Source organism: Aotus nancymaae, unplaced genomic scaffold (assembly GCF_030222135.1).
Source record: "Aotus nancymaae isolate 86718 unplaced genomic scaffold, 86718_ANA_hifiasm-v0.15.2.pri h1tg000033l, whole genome shotgun sequence".
NCBI classification, from domain to species: domain Eukaryota; kingdom Metazoa; phylum Chordata; class Mammalia; order Primates; family Aotidae; genus Aotus; species Aotus nancymaae.
In genome coordinates this window covers 57,438,337-57,462,987 of record NW_026988447.1, presented here as the reverse complement: position 1 = coordinate 57,462,987, position 24,651 = coordinate 57,438,337, and the positions used below count along the sequence as shown (strand labels likewise).

Sequence of the window (24,651 nt, the reverse complement as noted above, 5' to 3'; positions counted from 1 at the left end):
CTTTTAATGTATGGAGAAAAATGAAAAGGCTAGAAAAATAGTCCAGTACAGATAATTCTATGCTCAACCCAACTTGAACAGAAACCACAGAATTTGGCCTCAACAAGACAGAAAGGGAAGCCCTTATCAGGGAAGCTATTATCCTTCTCTGGGAAGATCAAATAAAGTAAGACTTTGTTTTTAAAGTATGATACAATTCATATTTAATATTTCAACCTCAGCCTTTCAAGTTTTGTCTAACACCAATAATATTCCCGCCCCGCCTCAACCGGTTATTTTCTTTTTATATTTCTAACTACTTAAATCCCCCCAGCAAATTCTGGCTTCGCTATTTCTGGATTTAAGTACATTTTCTGCTGCACCCAGGCCACACGCAGGAATGGACATAGCTTTCGCTATTCGCATAAAAATTTTCTAGCCCAGGGCGAGCTCTCCGAACGGGACTCCTCCTGCCTCGCTGCCCACCCCTCGTTCCCCCAACTTCCGCCATCATCCCTGCCGACACCCCCAGGTTCTGCATTCCAAGGCTTCCCAGCATCCTGCTGTATCGGCGTGGAGGAAAGGGTCCTGCGAATCCCAGTTTGGATAAAGAACCCTGTCTTTTCACTACTACACCGAAGCCTGTGGGAATAGGTCGGAGACCCCATTCTCCCGGCTCCGGTCACAGGTGCTAAGGCCGAGCCAACTCAGGGGCCTGCTCACCAGTTTCGCGCACTCAGTACAGATCCTGGCACTGTTTATGCACTTTATAACCATGCATTTGTTAGTTGACAAAGAAATGACATTGACAAACGAATGACACAAGGAAATCCAACAGCCAATCAGAGCTCAAGGTTGTGTTGCCAGCATCCTAGTTTCAGGGACAGACACCGCCAAGCCTGACCCAGCAAAGGGGCGTAACGGGACCTAGGGGCAAACTTCAGGTCCTGTGCCCGCTCGTCCGCCGACCCCCTACGCCAGGCAGCGGGCGCGTCCCCGGTTTCCGCCCGGGCCTCGCTGAGTGAAGGCGGCGGGGAGAATGCGCGCGGCGCAGCCAATCCGGGGCGCGCTCCTCCGCTCCCTGCCCGCCCCCGACCTTCCAGTGTAGAGCCCGACAGCGGCGACACGGCGCGAGCAGTTGCGTGCGCGTCTCCTACGGGCAGCGAGGGGAACCCGAGAGTGCCGGCGCCCCGACCATGTCCTCTCCCGGGCCGCCGCAGCCCCCGGCTGAGGACCCGCCCTGGCCCACGCGCCTCCTGCGTGCCCTTCTGGGGCTGCTGCGGCTGGACCCGAGCGGCTGCGCGCTGTTGCTGTGCAGCCTCGTAGCGCTGCTGGGCTGGAGCTGGCTGCGGCGGCGCCGGGCACGGGGCATCCCGCCCGGGCCCACGCCCTGGCCCCTGGTGGGCAACTTCGGTCACGTGCTGCTGCCCCCCTTCCTCCGGCGGCGGAGTTGGCTGAGCAGCAGGACCAGGGCCGCAGGGATTGATCCCTCGGTCGTGGGCCCACAGGTGCTCCTGGCTCACCTAGCCCGCGTGTACGGCAGCATCTTCAGTTTCTTTATCGGCCACTACCTGGTGGTGGTCCTCAGCGACTTCCACAGCGTCCGCGAGGCACTGGTGCAGCAGGCCGAGGTCTTCAGCGACCGCCCGCGAGTGCCGCTCATCTCCATCGTAACCAAGGAGAAGGGTGAGCTGGGGGTCGCGGGCTGTGGGTACGCAGATGCCTGGTATGAGGCTCCAGGTGCGTGGAGGCTGCGGTTCCTGTGCCCATTCCGGCCGCGCGTGCCCAGCCTGCCTCACACCTGCATCCTGAACAACTGACGGTGGCAGCTGCGCCTCTCCTTCCTGATGCCTTTAAGATCCCATCAAGTAGTGATGGACACGTGACTTGTTCACACTACGAGATAAGAAGTAGAAAACTCATCGGGAGGTTGACAGAAAGTAATAGGGATAGTGGAGGGACAAGGTGGCAAGCCAGGTTCCATCTTTGCAAAAGTAGTCTCCCTTTCCACGAGCTGTGACCTCGGAGAGAAACTTTGGCCCCCATGTTAAAAAGAGGGAAGGATATTCTTTTTACCTTGTCAGTTTCGAATGCAAGAACTTAAGAAGATATTTTCCAATAAAAAGTCCAGAAAACACAGTAGAAGCCTGTTACCAAACCTCGGGCGCTGGTTCATAGCCTCTGATTCCTGCGTATGGGAGTCTAACTGGACATTTTTGCGGGTTGAGAAACGTGTTATCTGCTGCAATGGAATGTCCAGTCTATCCTGTCTCTACCGTCCCCCTTTGTCTTACTGGCTGGCTTAGGTCTCTGACTTCTTTTCTTCTTCACTCCCACCCATCAGTTAGGTGTTAAATGCCGTTTCCTCAGGGAAGCCTTTTCTCATGGCCTCTGCAAGTAGGGTAGGCTCCCTTGTTAGAACAAGGTCCCTTGCCCAAGCATTTTTCCTTCACTGCACTTTTTAAAACTGAAGCTACTAACTTTATGACCTTAGGCCTGGATGTCAGTCTTCACCATTGGACTGACATCTAGGAGGACAGAGTCATTACTGCCTGAAACATAGTAGGAGCTCAAGTATCTATTAAATAAATGAATGCAATTTCCTGTCCCTAGAACATGGCAAGGAGAGATCTAGGCTTTTCAGAATCTGATAAAGCCAGAGTTTTGCATTAGGATTTTAAGTGAAAAGGACAAATACTGTATGATCCACTTATATGAGGTGTCTCCTAGGGTAGTAAATTCATAGAGACAGAAAGTCTCAGTTTTGCAAGACGAAAAAATTCTGTGGATGGATGTTAGCAATGGTTGCACAACAGTGTGAAAGTACCTAATGCCATTAAGGTGTGTGCTTAAAAATGCTTAAGATGGTAAATTTTATATATTTCACCAGAATTTATAAAAAAGAAAAGAAAAGCAGTTAAGTTTTCTCCAGGCAGCCATGAATTCTCAGAATAGCATTCTAGGTAGAAGTAGTATTCCAAAGGCATGCAGTGGGCAAGGTGTGAACTGTGACGTTTTTCAGTGGGGCATTTAAAGTATTATGTCTTTATTCCTACTCATTAAAAATCATTAACATAATGTCTTAGTGTTCATCCATGTTGCAGCATATGTGAAAATTTTCTTTTGAAGACCGAATAATATTCTGTCATATGTACAGATTCATCCCTCCTTATCTGTAGGGTATTCATTCCAGGAACTTCTGTGAATAACAAAACCCTAGGATGCTCAAGTCCCTGATATAAAACGGTGTAGTATTTGCATATAGCCTATGTAGATCCTCTTGGATACTTTAAAACATCTCTAGAATCTTTGTGATACCCACTACAATGTAAATGCTATGTAAATAGTTGTCACACTGTATTGTTTAAGGGATGACAAGAAAAAAGTCTACACGTTCAGTACAGATGCGGTTTTTTTGATCTGTGGTTGGTGGAACCCACAGATGTGGAACCCACGAATGTGAAGGGTCAACTATATACCACATTTTGTTTACCTGTTCATCCATTGATAAACACTTGTGCTTCTACCTTTGGGCTATTGTGAATAATGCTGCTATGAACAGAAGGTACAAATATCTGAGTTCCTAGGAGTTGCTTGATCGTGTGGTAATTCTGTGTTTAATTTTTTGAAGATCTGCCATACCATTTTCCAGTGGGTACACCAGTTTACATTCCCACAGGGGTCCCACTTTCTCCACGTCCTCACCAACACTTTTTTTTTTCACACTTGCTTTTAAGATTGGGCTTAAATGTTACCTCTTTGAGGCTGTGTTCCCTGAGATGCTTCCCTACCCTGCAGAACGAGATGAACTTCTATGATACCATTGTTTCATTTTAAGACCTTCCCAGTCCCTTCCAATCAATCCATAAGTCTTATCGATTCCAACAGCAGATATGTGTGCTACATCCAACCACTTTTCTCCGTTTCCACTGCCAGCACCCTCATCCAAGCTACCATCATTTATTTTTTCTTCTTTTTTTCTAAAGCTACCATAATTTCTAATCTGATACCTTAGAATCCTCTTAACTAGCCTGCTTGCTTCCACTCCAGATTTTCATGCACAGAGCAGCCAAAAGGATCTCTTACATAAACCAGGAATCAAATAATGTAGCTCTCTGGCTGAAACCAATTGCCTCCCCACTCCATAGCTGACCTACTGTGGCCTGAAGGATCTGGCTGCTGCCTTTCTCTTTTTCAGCTCTCCCTTCACCTGTATATTTCAACCTGGCCTTCCTATTCTAGACACACTAAGCTGATTTCTGCCATGCCTGGGCCTGCCTCAAGGTATGACATTTGTCTTCTTTGGGCCTGGAATAACTTCTTACTTGACTGATTGCTTGTCATCTCTTAGGCCTCTCAGGCCAATTGTCACCTTTCAGCACTATTTTGGTCAATGCCAAGTACCATCTCTTATTTTGTCTCATTCATATTTTTCTCATTAAACACTGGAAAGTATTTAGCCTATTACCACTCCCACCTCCCAATAGAATGTGAGTTTCTTTAGGGCAGAGACTTTCTTCCTTTCGTTAACCACTGTATCCCTACTTCTTGGCACAGAATAGATAACCAAAAGACGAATGAATTCATGCATCCAAGCATCTGTTGATGTACCTACCACATTTTATTGTAATTTGTTTTGTGTGTCTGTCTCTTCTGAATTTCTTAAGGCAGGAATTAGATTTTCTTCTTTGAGATCCTAACAGTATAGTTCCCACTTCTTAACAAAACAGTTTATCACAGTGAAGTTTATCAGAGTGCTTCTTGGTGACTACTGTCTGGTTGAGAATCTATAACAAGGTCATTTCTAAGCATTAGTTCAACCACTGTTTATTGTTAAATCTCTATTTAGAAAAGAGCTGGGAGCCTGGGGGCAATTTAGTGTTTCAGTATCTCAACTAAAGTATTTATTCCCCCAAGAGACAGGACTTTCTTAGGCAGTGCTGCTCTGGTGTGTGTTGGGTGAATGTGCTGTAAAAGAATTAATGAGAGAAATTTGCTGACAGGAGAGAAGGTGCTGACAGGATAATGCAAGGCAAGAACCATATGGCACAAAGGAAATGCTTGTGGACTTAACTTGGAATGAAAAACAGATCATCTCAATAAGAAAATGTAGCTAGCAGAGGATTTTTTTAAATAGAACTCTTTCAAGGGTGAAGAATAAAAAGGGAGGATGTGAGTTTATTTCAAGATGATCATCAAAGGATGAGGGGGCAGATGGGTTGTGAGGGGACTTCCCAGATCAAGAAATGGACGGCATTGTTAGCCTGAAGAAGAGAGGCCGCTGTGACTACAGTCAAGACGTTCAGCTCAGCAAGATGTGAGGACGGCGCACACCACCGTTGGCTACTGTGCCCAGTAGCAAAGGAGTAAATGTGATATTGTCCAGAAAAAAGATGTGTAGGCCATAAGAGAAAAGAAATTATGTTAGGAACTAAAGGCCAATAACATTATTCAATATTTATTATATTTTGAAAGAACTTTGCTGCTGAAGTTGGTGAGACTAGCAGAGAAGGGTATGTTTTATAAACAGTGATGTGCAAAGAGAGGCTAGAAATAGCTGACTTAACACATTTGCTGAGAAGTTCTAGAATGTAGGAAGTTTATTATGTTTAAATTTTTCACATTTTCATGATTAGACAAGTTGGTGTTCTTCTTAAGCCCATAAAAACTACAGTAAACTAGACAGGCCATAAAGATGCTGTGTCCATCATGCTGATTGATGCACTTCCTAAGCACAAAAAGAAAAGAAAATTACAAAATCAGAGCTAAGGCTACCAAAGGAGTATTTCGCTGTAAGTGTGCTGCTGTGGTTTGAAGGTGTCCCCAAAAGTTTATGTATTGGAAATGTAATCCCTAATGCAACAATGTTGAGAGGTGGTAACTTTAAAAGGTAATTAGGTCATGAGGGCTCTGCCCTTATCAATGGATTAATGCTGTTATCACCAGAGTGGGTTAGTTATTGTGGGAGTGAGTTTCTGATAAGAAGGATGAGTTTGGCCCCCTTTCTCTCTCCCTCTTCATCCTCTCTTACCCTTCTGCCTTCCACCATGGGATGATGCAGCATGAAGGCCCTTGCCAGATGCCAGTGCTAAACTCATGGACTTCCCAGCCTTCAGAACTGTAAGAAATAAATCTCTGTTCTTTATAAATTGCCCAGCCTGTTTAGCAACACAAAACAGGCTGAGACATGTGATCTGTTTCTTCTAAAAGGTTTGTATACATCACATCTTTATTATAATGTATTCAGATATAAAGCTCAAAGAATAGTATAAATTTGATTATCTGCAGCTCAGATTTGCTTCAGACTCATAAATAATACAGAACTTTATTTGATATGGTCTTCTAAAACTTACATATGTTGGATACTTAAACATATCTTTCTCTAACTAGCTTTTGTTATTTAAAAGTGTTATGTTTTATCTGTATTGTGCAGTATTCTACCAAATAGATTGAATAAAATGGGATCATATAATTTCTCTTTCACTGTTGATAAAGATTAGGTAAATTTTACATTTTTTCGCTCTTACAAACTATGCTAACACCAATGTTTGTAGGATAGTGGTTGTGAAAGTAGAAAAAGAAATACTGATTTGACTCTTAAAACCTGGTATGGCTCAGTTAATATCACTGGAGACCTGGAGCAAGAGTCAAAGCAAGTTGGAAGGCCTTAAAAGAAAGGCCATAAAAGAAGGCAAAAGAAATTTTGAAGAAGTTTAAAAGTATGGGATAGATCAGTCTGATATATATCTGAAAGAGGAACAAGACGCAAAATGAAATCAGGAAAAGATAAACAGAAAATGAAAGTTCATCTGGGGAATTTGAAAATGAATGAGGAAAACAAGTTAACTGAGTATGCAATAAAATAGGTGTTCGAAATGATTTTGAAATAGTTATGCATTCACATTGAGACGGCCTGAATTCCCCCTAATAGGAACGCTTCTATGATCCCATGGAAGGAAAGGGTGAATGTAATCAGTGTACAGTACCCTCTGTGTTCAGTAGGTAAAGACATATATGTGGTCAATGTAAAACTGCTTCATGTTTGATGTATTTTGCATATTTTTTATCATAGTAGTATGTGTTACTGGAAAACAAAACATGGAAAATGAGAAGGACTGAAAATCATCTGTGATCAGCATTATTTCGAGATAGTATTGACATTTTTATGTATCACCTTCCAGTCTTTTTTCTACATGTACATGTATTTTTAAAAATATATTTGCCTCCTTAAAATGGAATTTTCATAATTTTTTAAATTGCTTTTTATCACTGAAAGAATCATGAACATATTTTCATATTATTAAATAGACTCCTGTAAAGTTCTTAGGAGCTGTATAATATCCCTTTGTGAGAATGTGTCAATTTAGTATATCCTTTATTTGGTTTGAGTTGGATTTTTATGTTTCCACTGCCTACCACTTGTTCCTTGGACAAGAATACCTGCTTCTTCTGAGGAATTCTTTATTCCTTACCTCTGTCCCTTTACCCTTAACTTTGGTTGGAACAGGAGATGCCATATCTTCACCTGAAGTCATCTTCTTGGCCACAGTGATAAGTTGAGGGACACACTGACCAAAGGTGGACTGATCAGAATTTCTAACCTTTTTGTAACTGGCTAGTCTGTAGGCTAGGCACAGAACTCAGCAATTCACAACTACACATCTATCCTCACATAGTTTTGGGATAAGAATAGCATGGAATAGTTAGAAACCTCAAGCCACAAAATTAATTTCAGGTGTCCCAAGTTGGTATCACCATAGGACACCTTGCTGAAGCATTTGAATCCTTCCCCAGAATTTCTCAGGTTGAATCTAGAAAATAGAGAGCTTTTCCTTTTGGTGGTGAAACTGGGAAAACGGGAATCTCAGGATAGCTCACGTTTCATTGAAAAGCTGGTTTGCAGTTGGAAAGAATGAAGACAGAGAGAGAGGAGGGAAAAACAGATGCAGGGAGAAAGAGTTCTGTGACATTTAGCATTTCCCAAAGTGGCAATACCCTTTCCTTCCTGTTTTTTCATTCCATAGTCTAACTGGCCTGTTCGATGAACTAGCTTGAGAGTATATTTTTGTTAAGCCCAACCAAAAGAGTCCTGATTTTTGCTTCGGAGCCATTTTGCTAGGCAATATATTTCTAAAATACAAATGTGTAGTTTAAAAAATGGTTAGTAGATGATAAGATCAAGGACCTAATGAAGAAAAAATAATGTTTTTTTTTTTATAAACAGCACAAAGCAGAGATGTTATATGTGATATATTAAATAAGGACAGGGTCGGGTGCAGTAGCTCATGCCTGTAATCCCAGCACTCTGGGAGACTGAGGCGGGTAGATCACCTGATGTCAGGAGTTCGAGACCAGCCTGGCCAACATGGTGAAACCCCATCTCTATTGAAAATGCAAAAATTGGCCAGGCATGGTGGCATGTGCCTGTAGTCCCAGCTACTCAGGAAGTTGAGGCAGGAGAATCGCTTGAACCCGGGAGACAGAGGTTGCAATGAGCCTAGATCGTGTCACTGCATTCCAGCCTGGGTAAGAATATGACTCCATCTCAAAAAAAGAAGGAGAGAGGGTAGGTAGAATTGGTATCAAATCCTGAAACTGGTGTGGAAGACCCTTTCTATCCAAGAAAAGAGGAGGCCCAACAACACTTAGCCTCTGAATACTCTGCAGCAGAAGATTTGGTCATGGTTAAAGACAGGAGGAATGATTAAACTTTGGTAGCCTAGGAAATAGTTTATGGGCCTTTATTTAACAAAGGGAGAGTTCTGGTTTCAGGAGTGGTTAAGACATTTCCATTCCTTCTTTGTCTCAACAATCACACACCATACCAGAGGGGTGCAGAACAGAAGCACACACTCTATCCACAATGAAATGAAATGACATATCTACATTTCTGCACCACAACACCTGAAGACAAAGTGGCTGTAGGATTGGCAAGTGACTTCATAGAGTGGAGGATGACTACCTCTAAGCATCTACAGAGAGGAATGCCAGTGGAGTATGAGACAAAAGAATAACTACTCCCCTCGTTTACCATGCAGAATCTCAAAAAGTGTTAGGAATTGGAGGTAGCAGTGATTGTAAGGACAGAAATGAGCTAGTAGACTGAGAATAAGGATAGTTTGAAATGCACATAAAATAAGATCAGGTCCTTATCACTGCACCTACCTTTGCAAAAAATAGTAGGTAAATGCTCTGGAGAGCCTTGGCTGGGGAGTGGGAGGTGGGAAACAGATATAGCCTGGCAAAATGAAATGTTGCTTCTAGACAAAGACAGAACTCTTGAAATGCTTCAATTGGGTGAAAGTTTGACAAAGAACACTCAACAACCCTGGCCACCAACAAAAGAAAGCAAGGACATTTCTCTGTCCTGGCCTAGACCTTGGCACAGAAAATGTTTTCTCACTCTCAGTCTTAAGTGGCAACTACATACTTGATGCTGCCATTTCTTCTTTTCTTTCTTTCTTTTTCTGTCACCCAGGCTGGAGTACATTGGCATGATACCAGCTTACTGCAGCCTTGACCTTCCAGGCTCAAGTGATCCTATCACTTCAGCTTCCTGAGTAGCTGGAACTATAGGTTTGAGCCACCTACACCCAGCTAATTTTATTTATATGTATACACACACGTGTGTGTGTGTGTGTGTGTGTGTGTGTGTGTGTGTGTATTTTAAAGACAGGGTCTCACTGTGTTGCCAGGCTGGTCTCAAACTCCTGGGTTCAAGTGATCGTCCCACCTTGGCCTCCCAACCTGCTAGGGTTACAGGCATGAGCCACCATGCCCAGCAGATTTTGCTATTTTAATGCAAAAACAGCCATAGAACATATGTAAACAAATTAGTGTGACTCATGAACTGGCTGTGTTCCAGTTAAACTTTATTTACAGACCATGAAATTTGAATTTCTTTTTTGCCCCTTGATTTCACATTAAAGGAAATATTTAAATTTCATATGATTTTCACATATCACAAAATAATCTTCTTTTGATTTCTTTTCAACCATTTATAAGTGTAAAAGCTAGTCTTGGCTCTCTGGCTGTACAACGGCAGCAGGCTGGAATTGGCCTTTGGGCTGTAGTTTGACAACCACTCAACTAGACTTTAAGCGTGTTAGAAATGTAAGAGTAGGCTGGGTGCAGTGGCGCATGCCTATAATCCCAGCACTTTGGGAGGCCGAGGCAGGCAGATCACGAGGTCAAGAGATCGAGACCATCCTGGCCAACATGGTAAAACCCCATCTCTACTAAAAACACAACAATTAGTTGGGTGTGGTGGCTTGTGCCTGTAGGCCCAGCTACTTGGGAGGCTGAGGCAGGAGAATCGCTTGAACCTGGGAGGTAGAGGCTATAGTGAGCTGAGATTGTGCCACTGCACTCCTGCCTGGGTGACACAATGAGACTCCATCTCAAAAAAAAGGAAAAAAAATGTAAGATTGAACATTCACCCTGTTTGTCTCAACCTAAAAGATGATGAGAACAAGGTGGGGCAGGAATTAACAAAGCAGATAAATCTCAAAATAGTATGTTAGAAATGAGTAATTAGAAGAAATGTAAAAGTACTAAACTTACTGGCTAAAGGACAGCTTGCCAGGATGGATTTTTTAAAATCCAATTATATAGTGTTTTAAGAGACATAATCTGTCTTTCCCCTCCCAAAAAAGACATTCCCCCAACATAAGGGAATAGAAAAGTTCAAAACGAAAAGGTTTTACAGTACTAAGAAAATACTTTAAAAAGAAAAGCTGGTTCCTTTTTGACAAAATGTACTCTAAGTGATACTTTATTGTTTAAAAAAAAGGTGGGGGGAGGGCATTCATGATAAAAGGATCCATTTTTTTAAAAAATGAAAAAACAGGAAGATATAATTCTAAGCTTGAATGTACCTAACAATGTCATCTAACATGTATCTGCATCTAACAGCATAGATAAATATAAATCTGTATAGCTACACTGATATTTATCTACCTTTAGCAAAAACTTATAGAACTGTAAAGAGAAACTGAAAAGTCCACCATTATAGCAAAACAGCTTAATGTAAGTATTTGGTTGAGAGATCAAGCAGTTAAAAATTTGTTAAGGATACAGAAAATTTGGTTTTGACTGTTATCAAGCTTTCCCTATTGGACATATACGGAGGACATATTCCTCAAAATTACTTGGACAAACATTCTTCTCAACTTTATTTAGAAATTTCATTGGCCACATACTAGGGTAAAAAAGCAAGCAAATGTCAGCATAAGATAAACCAGGTAAGATAGCAAAGAAGACTCAAAATAGAAGCTTGTTTTGTTATTGTTGTTGTTGTACTTAAAACTAAATAATGAAAATACATGGAACAACACTTGTGGATTGCAGCTAGAGTCGTACCCAGACAGAGGTAAATGTAGAGCTTTAAATTATTTATTAAGATAAAGGTCTGAAAATTAATGAGTCAGATGGCTAACTTTATGTATTATAAAAAGAAGAGAATAACCTATGGAAAAGAGAAATGTAGAAACATATTCCAATTTTAGATAAATTATTTCAGAGACAAAGACTACACCCTGGCTTATTTTAGGAGGCCAGTATATTCAGACAAATACGGCATGAGAAAGAAAACCTATAAGCCATTGTTATTCGTGAATATACTATTTTAAAAAAACTTACATTAGGAAACCAAATCCAGCAATTTTTAAAAGACTTAAAAACAAGCAAGATTAGATTCATTCTTAGATTACAAGTTCAATCATCATAAAGAAGGCAGTTTTCAAATTAATCTAGAAATTAAGTCTATCTGCCCGAGAATGAAGACATAGGAGCTACAAAGTGGGCATCCAAGTCAAGTTCTGCCAGCAGAAATTATGCCTTTCCTAGGGTCTTGGTGGCCACATCAGGAGAAAAACAGGCTCAGAGTGGGGCTGAGGCCTGGGGATGAACCTGAGCCCTCCCAGGAATCAACTTAGCTGCCAGTCACCACCTATTAGGCTCTTCCACCCACAGCTAGCACCTCAACAAACACCTCCTTGCTCTGTGGATCCTCTAGACCTCTGTATTTAAAAAAAGAAAAAAAGAAGAAAAAGAAAAAAGAAAAAGAAATTAAATGCAGTTCCAACTAAAATCCCAAGATAAGTTTGAGAAACTGATTTTGAAGTTTTTGAAACAGTTTTTAAAAAGAACGAGGTTTTGTAGGGAAGAGGGACTTCCCTATTAGAGACAAAAAATAACTATAAAGTCTGTATCTTATTATAAAATAGCAGTAATTAAGACAACGTGCTTTAAGCACAGTGATAAACACATAGACCAATATAACTAACTAGAAAGCCTGTGAACTGGCCCACCCGTATACAGGAAATGTGTGTCAGAGATAGCATTACAGATTGGTGGTGAAGGGTAAGGTGGAGTGGGGACCGTTTGACAAATCATGCTTGAACAATAGGTTGTCTACATGGGGAAAAAATGTTTGGATTCCTACCTCACAATTGGTAGGTATACCTAACACAAATATAAATTCCAGGTAGATTATAGAAACTTAAATGTGAAAACAAAATTTAAATTTGTACAGTAGAGAATGTGTTTATGAACCCATGGCAGGAGATTTCTAAAAGAAGACATGCAGCACAAATCAAAGAAAATGACCGACAAATCCCACTATATTTAAAACTTGTTTATTAAATAATACAATTTAAGAAGTAAAAAAAAAAATCATATGATAAGAGAAAAGATCTGCTATGGATATCAAATATATAAGAAAAAGAAAGTTGCACAGCAGATAAATGCAAATTACAGAATGGGAAACCTGGCCAACAACCATATAAGCAGCCGCTGTGACCCACTGGTAACAGAGAAATGCAAATAAAAATCAGATGAGATACGTTTCAGCCTTCTGATTGACAAAACTAAAAACATTGACAAGTATCAAGTGATGGCAACTATTCTGAACAAATGAGAACATTTAAAGACTTCAGTGAATAAACTTTCAGAGTACTCTGCACTTCAGAGAGTAATCTGCAATGTCGAGTCATACTAAATATGTACCTATCTTATGGCTCATCAGTCAGTCCAGTCTTAGCAATGTCTTTAAAATTCTGAGGAAGTCCAATGGTAGAATAAATAACATGGAAAGTCTTTAGAAATTCCCCTCACATGCATCCTTTCTCAGAGGGTATGCTTCAGCAAAATCAGGGAGTAAAACAAAGAAGAATATGATTCAGGATATGGGTTCCAACACAGAAGAATCTTTTTTTTTTTTTTTTGAAACAGAGTCTTGCTCTGTTGCCCAGGCTGGAGTGCAGTGACATGATCTCGGTTCACTGCAACCTCCACCTCCTGGGTTCAAGCGATTCTTCTGCCTTAGCCTCATGAGTAGCTGGGATTACAGGCGTGCACCACCATGCCTGGCTAATTTTTATATTTTTAGGAGATATTAGGTTTCATCATGTCAGATAAGCTGGTCTCAAACTGCTGACCTGATGATCTGCCTGCCTCAGCCCCCAAAAGTGCTGGGATTACAGGTGTGAGCCACCACGCCCAGCCCTGACCAGAAGAGTCTAAGAAAATTCCTAAATGATAACTAATAGAAGTTATAAAACCTGAACCAAAGGCCTACAGAGCAACCACTGCAGATTTGAGCAGGCATTTGGAAGATTCCAACAAGGAAAGCAGAACTGATAAATTGTGTGATACATTTGACTGCATGGATGTTTAGATTGAAAGACATAGGAATATTAAAGAATATGAGAAAATTTAACCACAGAGCAGGGTCTTTATTTCACTTGCAGCTGTATCTACTGAACCCCCATGCCTGGCACATAGTAAGAATTCAAAAGTAATGTAGGAAGGAAGGAGAACTAGCCGAAATGATAAGAGTGTACCATGGAAAATAGGATGAAATAGGTGACAGAAAACAAAGAATATTTGAGAACAATTTGATACAACATCTGGGAGCAATTTTGTGGAGTTTGATGGTGGGATGTATAAGTGAAAATCGAATAAGATGTAGTTGTGGATGACCTTAACAAGTTCATATGTTTTAAAATCAGGGCTGCTGCCAATAACAGACATTTTAGATCACCTGCCAGTTTATTAGATTCCAAATTTTGATGTCCAATAGTTCTAATCTAGTTGGGTTATTCATTTAGTCAGGCAATATTTAACAGCCTCCTCTATGTACCAAGCACTGTGCAAGAAGCTGGAGATATGGTCTCTGCCCTCATGTTAATATGCTGCTATAATTATCCCTCAGTTCAGAATGTTTAGAATATGAGTTTTTAGAATATGGGGATATATAGCCTGAAATATTTTTCTGTTTTTTTTTCTTTTTTTAGAGGCAGGGTCTTGCTCTGTCACCCAGGCTGGAGTGCAGTGGCATGACCATAATTGACTGCAGCCTCCAACCCCTGGGCTCAAATGATTCTCCCACCTTAGCCTCTTGAGTACCTGGGCTTACAGATGCATGCCACCACACCCGGCTTACTATTTATTTATTTATTTGAGAAGGGCTCTTGCTCTGTGCCCAAACTGGTCTTGAACTCCTGGCCTCAAGCAGTCCTCCCACTTCAGCTTCCCAAAGCTCTGGGATTATAGGCATGAGCCTCTGTACCTGGCCACCTGAGAAATTTTCTAAGCCTGGATTCAGTCTTATGAAATCTAATACTTTGAAATGCACACTAACTTTGGAAATTGAAACTCATTGCTTTTCATTTCACCAGGAGTTACTATCTATAATAATCTTGAGAGCAAATTCTCCTAATTTAATTAGATATGATTTTTGTTATTATTAGAAACACATACTATCCTGATAACTAAATTTTGCCAATCATTCTTCTTGACTAGTGGTCTTTAGCTGTATATGAGGAGTCTTCCGTAAGTGACTTGAAAAATATAGAATCCGCTCCATGGTACGTCCTGTTCAGCGTTATCAGGAATGCTGTTTCTCATCTTCCTTTCTTGGTGTCCCTTTGCAGGGGTTGTGTTTGCACATTATGGTCCCATCTGGAGACAACAAAGGAAGTTCTCTCATTCAACTCTTCGTCATTTTGGGTTGGGAAAACTTAGCTTGGAGCCTAAAATTATTGAGGAGTTCAAATATGTGAAAGCGGAAATGCAAAAGCACGGAGAAGACCCCTTCTGCCCTTTCTCCATCATCAGCAATGCCGTCTCCAACATCATCTGCTCCTTGTGCTTTGGCCAGCGCTTTGATTACACCAATAGTGAGTTTAAGAAAATGCTTGATTTTATGTCACGAGGGCTAGAAATCTGTCTGAACGGTCAAGTTCTCCTGGTCAACATATGCCCTTGGCTTTATTACCTTCCCTTTGGACCATTTAAGGAATTAAGACAAATTGAAAAGGATATAACCAGTTTCCTTAAAAAAATCATCAAAGACCATCAAGAGTCTCTGGATAGAGAGAACCCTCAGGATTTCATAGACATGTACCTTCTCCACATGGAAGAGGAAAGGAAAAATAATAGTAATAGCAGTTTTGATGAAGAATACTTATTTTATATCATTGGGGATCTCTTTATTGCTGGGACTGATACCACAACGAACTCTTTGCTTTGGTGCCTGCTGTATATGTCACTGAACCCCGAAGTACAAGGTAATTAATAGTTGTTTCCTTTATTCATGGCAAAACCAGGTAATTTAAATCAGGATTAGCAACCTCAGTGATCTGGTGGCTCCTAACACTGAGCAGTGTCTTCAGGCTGGGAAACAAATACTTGCTACTCATAGGGAGTTGGTAAGATGTTAACAGTGAAACCCAAGTTTCTAGACAGTAGGCCTAATGTCGTAACTTGCTTACCCCTGCTTAAATCTCTACAGGTCTGATTCTGTGTGAAATCTATGATTGTGAAAGACCTTTAGAGAAGGACATTCTAGAATTGAAGGAATCATAATGTTCATCTGAACACGTCTTTTTTTTGTGTGTGTGAAACTGGAGAACAGAGGCTCGGAGGCTGAGGTAGTTCTACCACCTCAGTCCCAATAGATCCTGAAAGTCAGTGGCGGTTCAGAGTAGAAGAATACAAGGAGTATGGTGTATATTAGTTTCTGTTGCTGTCATAACAAATTACCACAAATTGAGTGGCTTAAAACAACACAAGTTTCTTAGAGTTCTACACATTGGAAGTCTGATATATGTCTTATTGGGCTGAAAATCAGGATGTTGACAGGGCTGCATTCCTCTCTGGAGGCACTAAAGAAGAGTCATTTTCCTTGCTGTTTCTGGCTTCCACAGCTCATAGCTTCCTTCCTCTGTCTTTGAAGACAGCAGTGTTGCATTTCTCTAACCATTTGTTCACAGTCACATCTTCCTCTGACTGAACTCAACGGGCAAAGGTTATCTGACTGAAAAACCCATGTTCTTAGATTGGGTACACCCAGATGACCCAGGATAATCTTCCCATCTCTATGTCCTTAAGTTAATTATATCAGTTTAGTCCCTTTTGCCATGTAAGGTATTGTATTTACAGGCTCCAGGGGATTAGGGTGTGGACATCTTATATGAACCATTATTCTGCCTACTATACATGTGATTATACCTGCCTGAATCAGTTAATTATTGCTGGGTAACAACTACCCCAAAGTTTGCCAGCTTTAAAAAAACCACCGCCATATATTATCTCCCATTTTCTGAGGGTCAGGAATCCAGGAATGACTTCCAGTTTAGGGTTTCTCGTGAAGTTAGAGTTAAGATGTTGGCTGGGGCTGCAGACCTGACTGAGACCAAAGAATCCACGTCCAAGATGGCTATCCATATGACTGTTGGCCAAGTTCCTTACCACTCTGACCCTTTCATAAGGCTGCTTCACTTAGCTTCCTTCCCTAAAAGTGAGCAACCTGAGAGAGAGAGAGAGAGAGAGATTGGCAAAGATGAGGAGCCACACTATCTTTTATAATCTAGTCTCAGAAGTGACATGCCCTCACTTCTCTCTTATTCTCTTGGTCACATAGACCAACTTAGCACAGAGTGGGAGGGGACTGCACAAGGATATAAACCACAAGAATGGGGCTCATTGGAGGCCACCTTAGGCTATCACATGGGGTCACAGTCTATTTAGAGAGCAATCCCATGTTCATATGAGAGTATGACTTAGGATGCTCCTGAATCCAGAGTGCTTTCTCTTTGTCCCCTCTATATGTTCTACTATCCCACTTATAAGTCACAGGGTAGCACAGGCACCCTGGGGCTAGCTGTCTCTACTTGAAATTTCTGACCAATGCTTCAGCTTCACTGAGGAAGAGTCAGGCCTGAACTGCCAACTGATCAGTTATATGTTAGTGGTGATGGAAAGTATGCAGAGGAAGGCAGGTTCAACTCTCTCCCATGCTTATCTTCTGATTTATTCTTCCCTTTTTACATAGAGAAGGTTCATGAAGAAATTGAAAGGGTCATTGGCACCAACCGAGCTCCTTCTCTCATGGACAAAGCCCAGATGCCCTATACAGAAGCCACCATCATGGAAGTGCAGAGGCTAACTGTGGTGGTGCCACTCGCCATTCCTCATATGACCTCGGAGAACACAGGCAAGTCCAGGGTTTTCCTCTTTGAATACCCTTGATGGAAGCAGGGCCCTCTAATCCAGGGTAGTTGAGGTGACGGGTGTGGTGACTGCTGCCTAGCTTGATCCTTCTGAAGATTTACCATTGTATCATAGACAATAAAATGTCTAGGGAACGTCCAGCCCTCCGCTGTGCATTACTGTTGTATTAGAATTCCACCACTGCTTAGTTTTATTAGTAGCTCTCTAGCCTTCAGAGCATACACACTTATACTGGCAAAACAAATAATGCCACAATTTAAATTGGCTATGTTGGCAGAAAAAGCTCCAGAATTGACAAAGGCTCCTTTTCATGGAGGTCAGAAGAGCTAGTCTAAATGTGGAGTTAAGGATTTTGCCTGAAAGTTATCTTACTTCGACTTTTAAAATTCTGCAGCTGAAGCATAATATTAAAGAATTAGAAGGCTGGGCATGGTGGCTCACGCTTGTAATCCCAGCATTTTGGGAGGCCAAGGCAGGCAGACAGATCTCTTGAGGTCGTGAGTTCAAGACCAGCCTGGACAAGATGGTGAAACCCCATCCCTACTAAAAATACAGAAATTAGCCAGGCATGGTGGTACATACCTGTAGTCCCAGCTATTCAGGAGGCTGAGGCAGGAGAATCACTTGGACCTGGGAGGTTGCAGTGAGCTGAGAGTGTGCCATTGCACTCCAGCCTGGGTGACAGAGCAAGACTCTGTCTCAAAAAAAAAAAAAAAAAAAAAGGCCAGGCACAGTGGCTCACACCTGTAATCCCAGCACTTTGGGAGGCCCAGGAGGGTGGATCACTTGAGGCCAGGAGTTCAAGACCAGCCTAGCCAACATGGTGAAAACCCATCTCTACTAAAAATACAAAAATTAGTTGGATGTGGTGGCATACTCCTATAGTCCTAGCTACCCAGTAGGCTAAGGCAGGAGAATCACTTGAACCTGGGAGGCGGAGGTTGCAGTGAGCGAAGATTGCGCCACTGCATTTCAGCCTGGGTGACAGAATGAGACCCTGTCCAAAAAAAAAAAGAATAGAAAAGCCCATCTTATTCTAAAGTCACCAGTTTTAACCTCTCACCTACAGTGAAATATGTCTATTTAGTCATGTCCAGACTCTCTTTAAACATCCCTATTAACAAGGAATTTACCTCTGGAGATAGCCCATAATATAATGGGCTGGATCTAGATTTAAGACAGGTATAGCATGCTGTTGCTTATAAATGACACTGGATCATGTAACAGGTTTTTTTGGTACAAGTTATATAGACTGTGTGTACAGCATCTTTTGGGCATTGTTTAAAGTGCATATTGCCTTGTCAGTTGGTAAGAGCCAGGGTTGGCTTCCCTGTACATCTCTTTATCTTAGTTTATGTCCTCATCACATTGTTGTATGGACATAAGTGACCTTATAAACTAAGTTTTATACATATTAGGAATTTTAATTTTTAGGGAAAGTTTACTTGGAATGCCCTGTTGTTTCTATTTTAGTGTTTTCTCTTTATTGTAATGTTTTTATGGTTTTATTTAATTTATTAACTCAACATTCAAAGCACTGCCTGCTCCCTGTCTCAGGTGAGTCCTGGGATGGTGTGAGGAGAGGGATGCCAGTTGATAAGATCTTATCCCTGCCCTCAAGTACCTCACAGTTTGGTCTCAGCCAATTAAGGGGCTAGATATATAACTTTTTTTTTTTTTTTTTTTTTTTTTTCCAGAAAATGGCGTTTAGGGAGAACTACTAGTAAACGCATACTGAATAACACCCATATGTTTTCTTTTGTTTTAGTGCTCCAAGGGTATACCATTCCTAAAGGCACATTAATCTTACCCAACCTGTGGTCAGTACACAGAGACCCAGCCATTTGGGAGAAACCAGAGGATTTCTACCCTAATCGATTTCTGGATGACCAAGGACAACTAATTAAAAAAGAAACCTTTATTCCTTTTGGGATAGGTCAGTTATACTTTTTTAAAATTGCATAATTTTAAAAATAAGTAGAACTAAAATAGTATTTTATTATTTCATATTGTTTTAAAAATGTTTCTTTCTTGGCAAGCTAATATAAAAGAAGAAATCAATAATTTAAATAAGGCATCTCCACTATGTTCGTTTAAGATTTTAATACAGCAATTGGTTTTAAATCTCTAAATGTGACTGGAAATCTTACTTTCAGAGCTGATCAGGTGATTTGGGGGGTCCCAGGGAGCTACTGAGGTTAAGAGCAATTTCTGATCTGGTCTGGTGGGTGAGAGGATGGGCTCTCCAATCTCGACAGTTCCTCTTTTGGGTTCCCAGATTAGGAACATAGGATTCTTTCTATGGAAAAAGGGAGGCTCTAGGGATTCTTGTCTGGATTTTTTTTGCCTTTATCTTTCAGGGAAAAGTGAAGGAAAGAGATAAGTTGGCATGGAAGAGACAGGATAGCCGCCACATTGGATCCGTCTGTAATTCCTGTCTAGAATGAGGATAGGTTTTTATGAGTAGGAGTTAAAATGTGGATTTGATATATAAAAATTCTGATCAGCATATGTTGTAGGAAGCTATGTGGTATATATGGCAATTTGATTTAAAAACTCAATCTGCATTTAAAATACTCAATTTAGATATTTCATATAAATTTGTACTTTTTGAAATAGGAGAAGGGATGGTATTATAATCCTTAATTTTTTTTTCTGATCTCATTTTTAGGGAAGCGGGTGTGTATGGGGGAACAACTGGCAAAGATGGAATTATTCCTGATGTTTGTGAGCCTAATGCAGAGTTTCACATTTGCTTTACCTAAGGATTCTAAGAAGCCCCTCCTGACTGGAAGATTTGGTCTAACTTTAGCCCCACATCCATTTAATATTACCATTTCAAGGAGATGAAGAGTATCTCCAAGAAGAGATGGTAAAAAGATACATAAATACATCTCCTTCTAAGCAGATTCTTCCTACTGCAAGAGACAGTGAATCCAGAAACTCAGTAGATCCAGGTTAGGCTCAGATTGGAGAGATTGGAAGGAGAGTAGAGCACACTGGGAGCTTTCATCTTGGAGGATTCCTCAGCAGGATACTTGAGCCATTTTAGTAATGCAGGTCTGTGATTTTAGGGGATAGAAACCAAAGTACCTAGGAAACAGGAGATCTGGATTTTATTTGCAGTGGCTTCCACGGATGGGCCAATTTCTCATTTCTCAGTGCCTCAGACATCCCATATGTAAAATGAGAGTAATAAAAATTGGCTTCTCTCTACCTCTCAACACTAATGATGATGAAATGCCTTACATCTTTTCTGATATCTCTAAAATGCTGTTTAGTTCTGGAGAAGAAATTCAGGAGAAGAAGATCTACCTGCTGGCTTGTAAAGACCTGTGACAACATGAAAGTGGTATTCAGACTGGAATGCTTTGTCAGAGATGAGTGTGGATTTAGGTTATACTGGGGGAGAACTTTTCTCAGCACAGATTCTATGCCAGCTTCTTTGGACTTGTTCTGTTACTATCTTTTTATGATTTTAGTTTTTACTTTTTGTAGATATGGGATGAAGTGGACCCTGTTGTGTATATTGAGGAAAAAAGAAATTAGGATTTTTAAAAATCCCTTGTAGGATTATTGTCTAAATTTATATGTCTACCTTCTACTTCAACTACAGGAAGTGAGCCTTGCTAAATAAGTGGCTTCATGGCAGAATTCCTTTCTGCTGAGTTATTTGCAAAGATGCAGCTCTACCTTTTGACTTAAGGCCTGAATGGTGAGCTTGGGGATTTTGATACTGGGACTCATCAGGAAAGGATTCTGCTTTCAAACTATACTGAACATTCCTGTCCTAGCCTCCCTGCCACCAGGCCCAATGTATCTGATCCTTGAATATACTCTCAAAGACAGGAAGACATTCTTATTCTTTTTCTTAAGAAAACTTAAATTGTTTCTAAATGTAGAAGGCCCCTCTGGAAGAGCAGTTTTCAGCAGAGGTGGTAACCCTTTCAGAAGGTGTTTGGAAATGTGTGGGTGGGTTTCTTGGTTATCATAATGAAGGGGGTGCTATTGGCCTTCTGCTGCCATGGGACCAGATGCTAAATGTCAAGGTAGTCCTATACAGTGAAGAATTGTCCTGCTCAAGATGCCAGGATTTCCCCCAACGAGAACATGCTCCAAAGAATGACCACCCCTTTCTTTTATTCTCCCACAGTGCTCCATGTACAGAAGTAAGCATAGCAGTAATATGAGCAACCATATTCCTGAACCTTTCCTCATGCTGGCTCTCCACTTAATGCTTTACTTGTATGTTTCTGTAATTCTTACAGAAATTCTACTAAGAGGGTGGCATTCTGTAGCTGATGAAGCTGAGGCTTAGAGAAAGTAAGGCAAAAAGTTAAAAAGTTACATGACAGCATTTCAAACCTACTGGTTTCTGTGACTAAAGAACGCTTTCAGAACCACTTCTCAACTCTGCCACCACTTGATCCCATAGCAGACTACCCCCTTGGCCTCATGCTGGAGTTGTATATGTCCATCTTCATCCCATGCTGAGCTCCTTGAGGTGAAGATGTGCTGTTTGACTCCCTTACAGTGCCTTGGTCTCGGTGGATGCCCAGTCATCTTGAATGACTTTTAAGAAGTGTACTTAAGAGAAAAATCCTACCTTATTTGAATTATTACAGGTTGTATTTTTGTTACTATCTTTTTGTTCAAGATTTTAGTTTTTGCTTAAAGGTGATAAAAAGTCAGTGCATGTTATTTGTTAATGTCCGTTAAACCCAGTTTTTAAAAAATAGCTGGACTTTTGTGTTTATCATTTAAAACAACCATTTTAAACAAACTTCGAATGATGCCTTAGCTGTTTTTATATAACAGAATGTAAGCTCCCAGCATCTGGAGACTAGGCCACATCCAGGGGCCTCTCATTCACTTTCCTAAAGGAGAGAAGCAGCTACTGCTGTTCCTACTGATTGATAGAGAAGAGATTGAGAAAAGATCCAGAGTGGTTGTTACTTTGAGAATTAAACGTAAGATGAAACCCTGAACTTAAACACTTCTGTTTGACCAGCCTCCTGTGACTGATCACCCTCTTTGCTCCATTTTCCAGATAAATGGAGACACCAGATCTCCCTAACTTCTGACTTCATCTGCTATTAGCCACACTCTGTGTAGTTAGATCTTAGTCTGTGAATGGCATTCCAGGGCAATTGTGAACATGAGGCTAGATTTTTCCTTTCATTTGGCACATTCCTACGCAGATTTTTGCAGCTCAAAAAATGAAAATAATATCAGCTTAATCAAAACATAATCAGAGGAAGAAGAAAAAATATTATTTTAAAATGATTATCAATAAAAGTATTGATTCGTTTTTGACTCTACATTGTTTACATTGTCTACCATACTGCTCTTGTCCTTTTAGAAATATTATTAAACACCTTCACTATAAATAAATGAAATACAGACTAATCTTTAGGTGTCTTAGGAATTTTGCTTTTTGCAAAAGAAAAGCTAATAGACTAACTGCAAGGAACTGAGTGGATGGGGTGTCTGCTGTATAGATTTTCAGATGAGATGATACAGTGTGGATCACACTGTACCTTAAGCAGGACAGTTTGTTCTTGATATGGAATGCATATGCTTTTGAATTGCACTAATAACTAAGCATTAACAAATGTATTACTCCTTAAATTATACATGCATTTTCAGTATTCCTAACCAAAGAGTTTAGAGCATACTTGAGAAGAAGTCTGTTCTTTGTGAGATGTTGAAATTAGATGTTTATTAAACTTTAAAATATAATGCCTTAAGCTGTGGCACTTTAAAAAACATCTTCATATGTAAATTGCTAAAAGGACTGTTAATGCTTTTCTCAGACATGTTGGCATTTACAATTTTCACATCATAGTTTATGTGAAATGAAAAAATAACTGTACTTTGTTTTATAAGTCTGCCTAATATCTCAGTTTTGGTTCTCATCTTTAGCACAGTTTTGATGCTTTTATTAAACTATTTTAACTGAGAAAGTGTTATGTCTGTTTTTTTGTTTTAATTGCTACACAAAATTATGTTTTACCAGATGTCAAGTTAACGAAAAGAGAACAGGCGTCTAAAGACATATGTCCACAATAAAATGTAAGCACAGTCCTTAGAAACAAGGGTAATTCTTTCAAAATTTCCCCTTGGAGTGAAGTTCCTTAGAGAACTACATCACAGCCCAGGTGTCTTATATTCCATGTAGAAACCCAGCATGAATTAAGAGGAGATGGGCCCACATGAGCCTACTGTGGCCAAGTATTGAGTGCTGGTCCCACTTACACTTCCCAGCTCAGGAAAAAGAGCTTTTTCATACCTGAACCCTATTTATTTTGTCTGTGGAGGGACACCTATCAGATTTTTCCACAGTCTACTCTTCCTCCTGAAGTCACAGCTCAGACAGCATCTCCCCAGGCATCCAAAGTGGCCTTTCCTGAGAACTCCCTAATCTCATTGCCCAGTTTATTTCCTCCAGAGCCTTCGTCCCTAACTGCAACTACCTTGTTTATTTAAACCCTCTGTTTCTATCATCTCTGTCATCTCCACCCCATGAGGATGTCAGGGACCAACTGTATCTGATACCATACCAGAGTGGATACCTTACACAGAGCAGGCATCAGTAAATACGTTAGACAAATGAAGAATTAAGTGAGTTTGATGGAAGGTGATTGACCCTGTAGGCTAGAGAGGTGATAATACAGGCAAACCTGTCACTGTTTTCTGTCTGCTGCTTCAGTGACTGTGGCTATGCCACCAGAGTATGAGTTTTAGTAAAATAACAGTAGCAAAAAAAGGAGAACACTGAATAATGTGGTTCCATCAAATCTACTTCAGTTTTGCTGCATTGTTTTTAGAAATCAAGTTCATTTAAGTAGGGTATTTGTTCATTAGAAAATAATTTGGTTTTATTAGCTAAGTGGTTACTCTTATTAAGCTATTATAATGATTGAAATTATATTCGTTTATATTCTTTTATTTATTTTTTTGAGACAGGGTCTTGCTCTGTTGCCCAGGCTAGGGTGCAGTGCCATGATCACAGGTCACTGTTAGGCTCAAGTGATCCTCCCACCTCAGCCTCCTAAGTAGCTAGGACAACAGGCACATGCTACCATGCCTGCCTAAGATATCTCATATTCTTATCAGTTCTTCCCTTTGTATGAGGATCAAATCATCAGTTTT

At 40.6% G+C, this 24,651-nt stretch overlaps 1 protein-coding gene across 1 annotated transcript; it reads left to right on the top strand.

Moving 5' to 3' along the window:
• Positions 1–1,175: 1,175 nt before the first annotated feature.
• Positions 1,176–23,462, top strand: CYP2U1 (cytochrome P450 family 2 subfamily U member 1). Its single transcript, XM_012436486.2, has 5 exons — positions 1,176–1,665; positions 14,916–15,551; positions 17,318–17,479; positions 19,265–19,432; positions 20,168–23,462. Exons 1-5 carry the CDS (start codon positions 1,176–1,178, stop codon positions 20,344–20,346), a joined length of 1,635 nt encoding a protein of 544 aa, XP_012291909.1. The 3' UTR covers positions 20,347–23,462.
• The last annotated feature ends 1,189 nt before the right edge of the window (positions 23,463–24,651 follow it).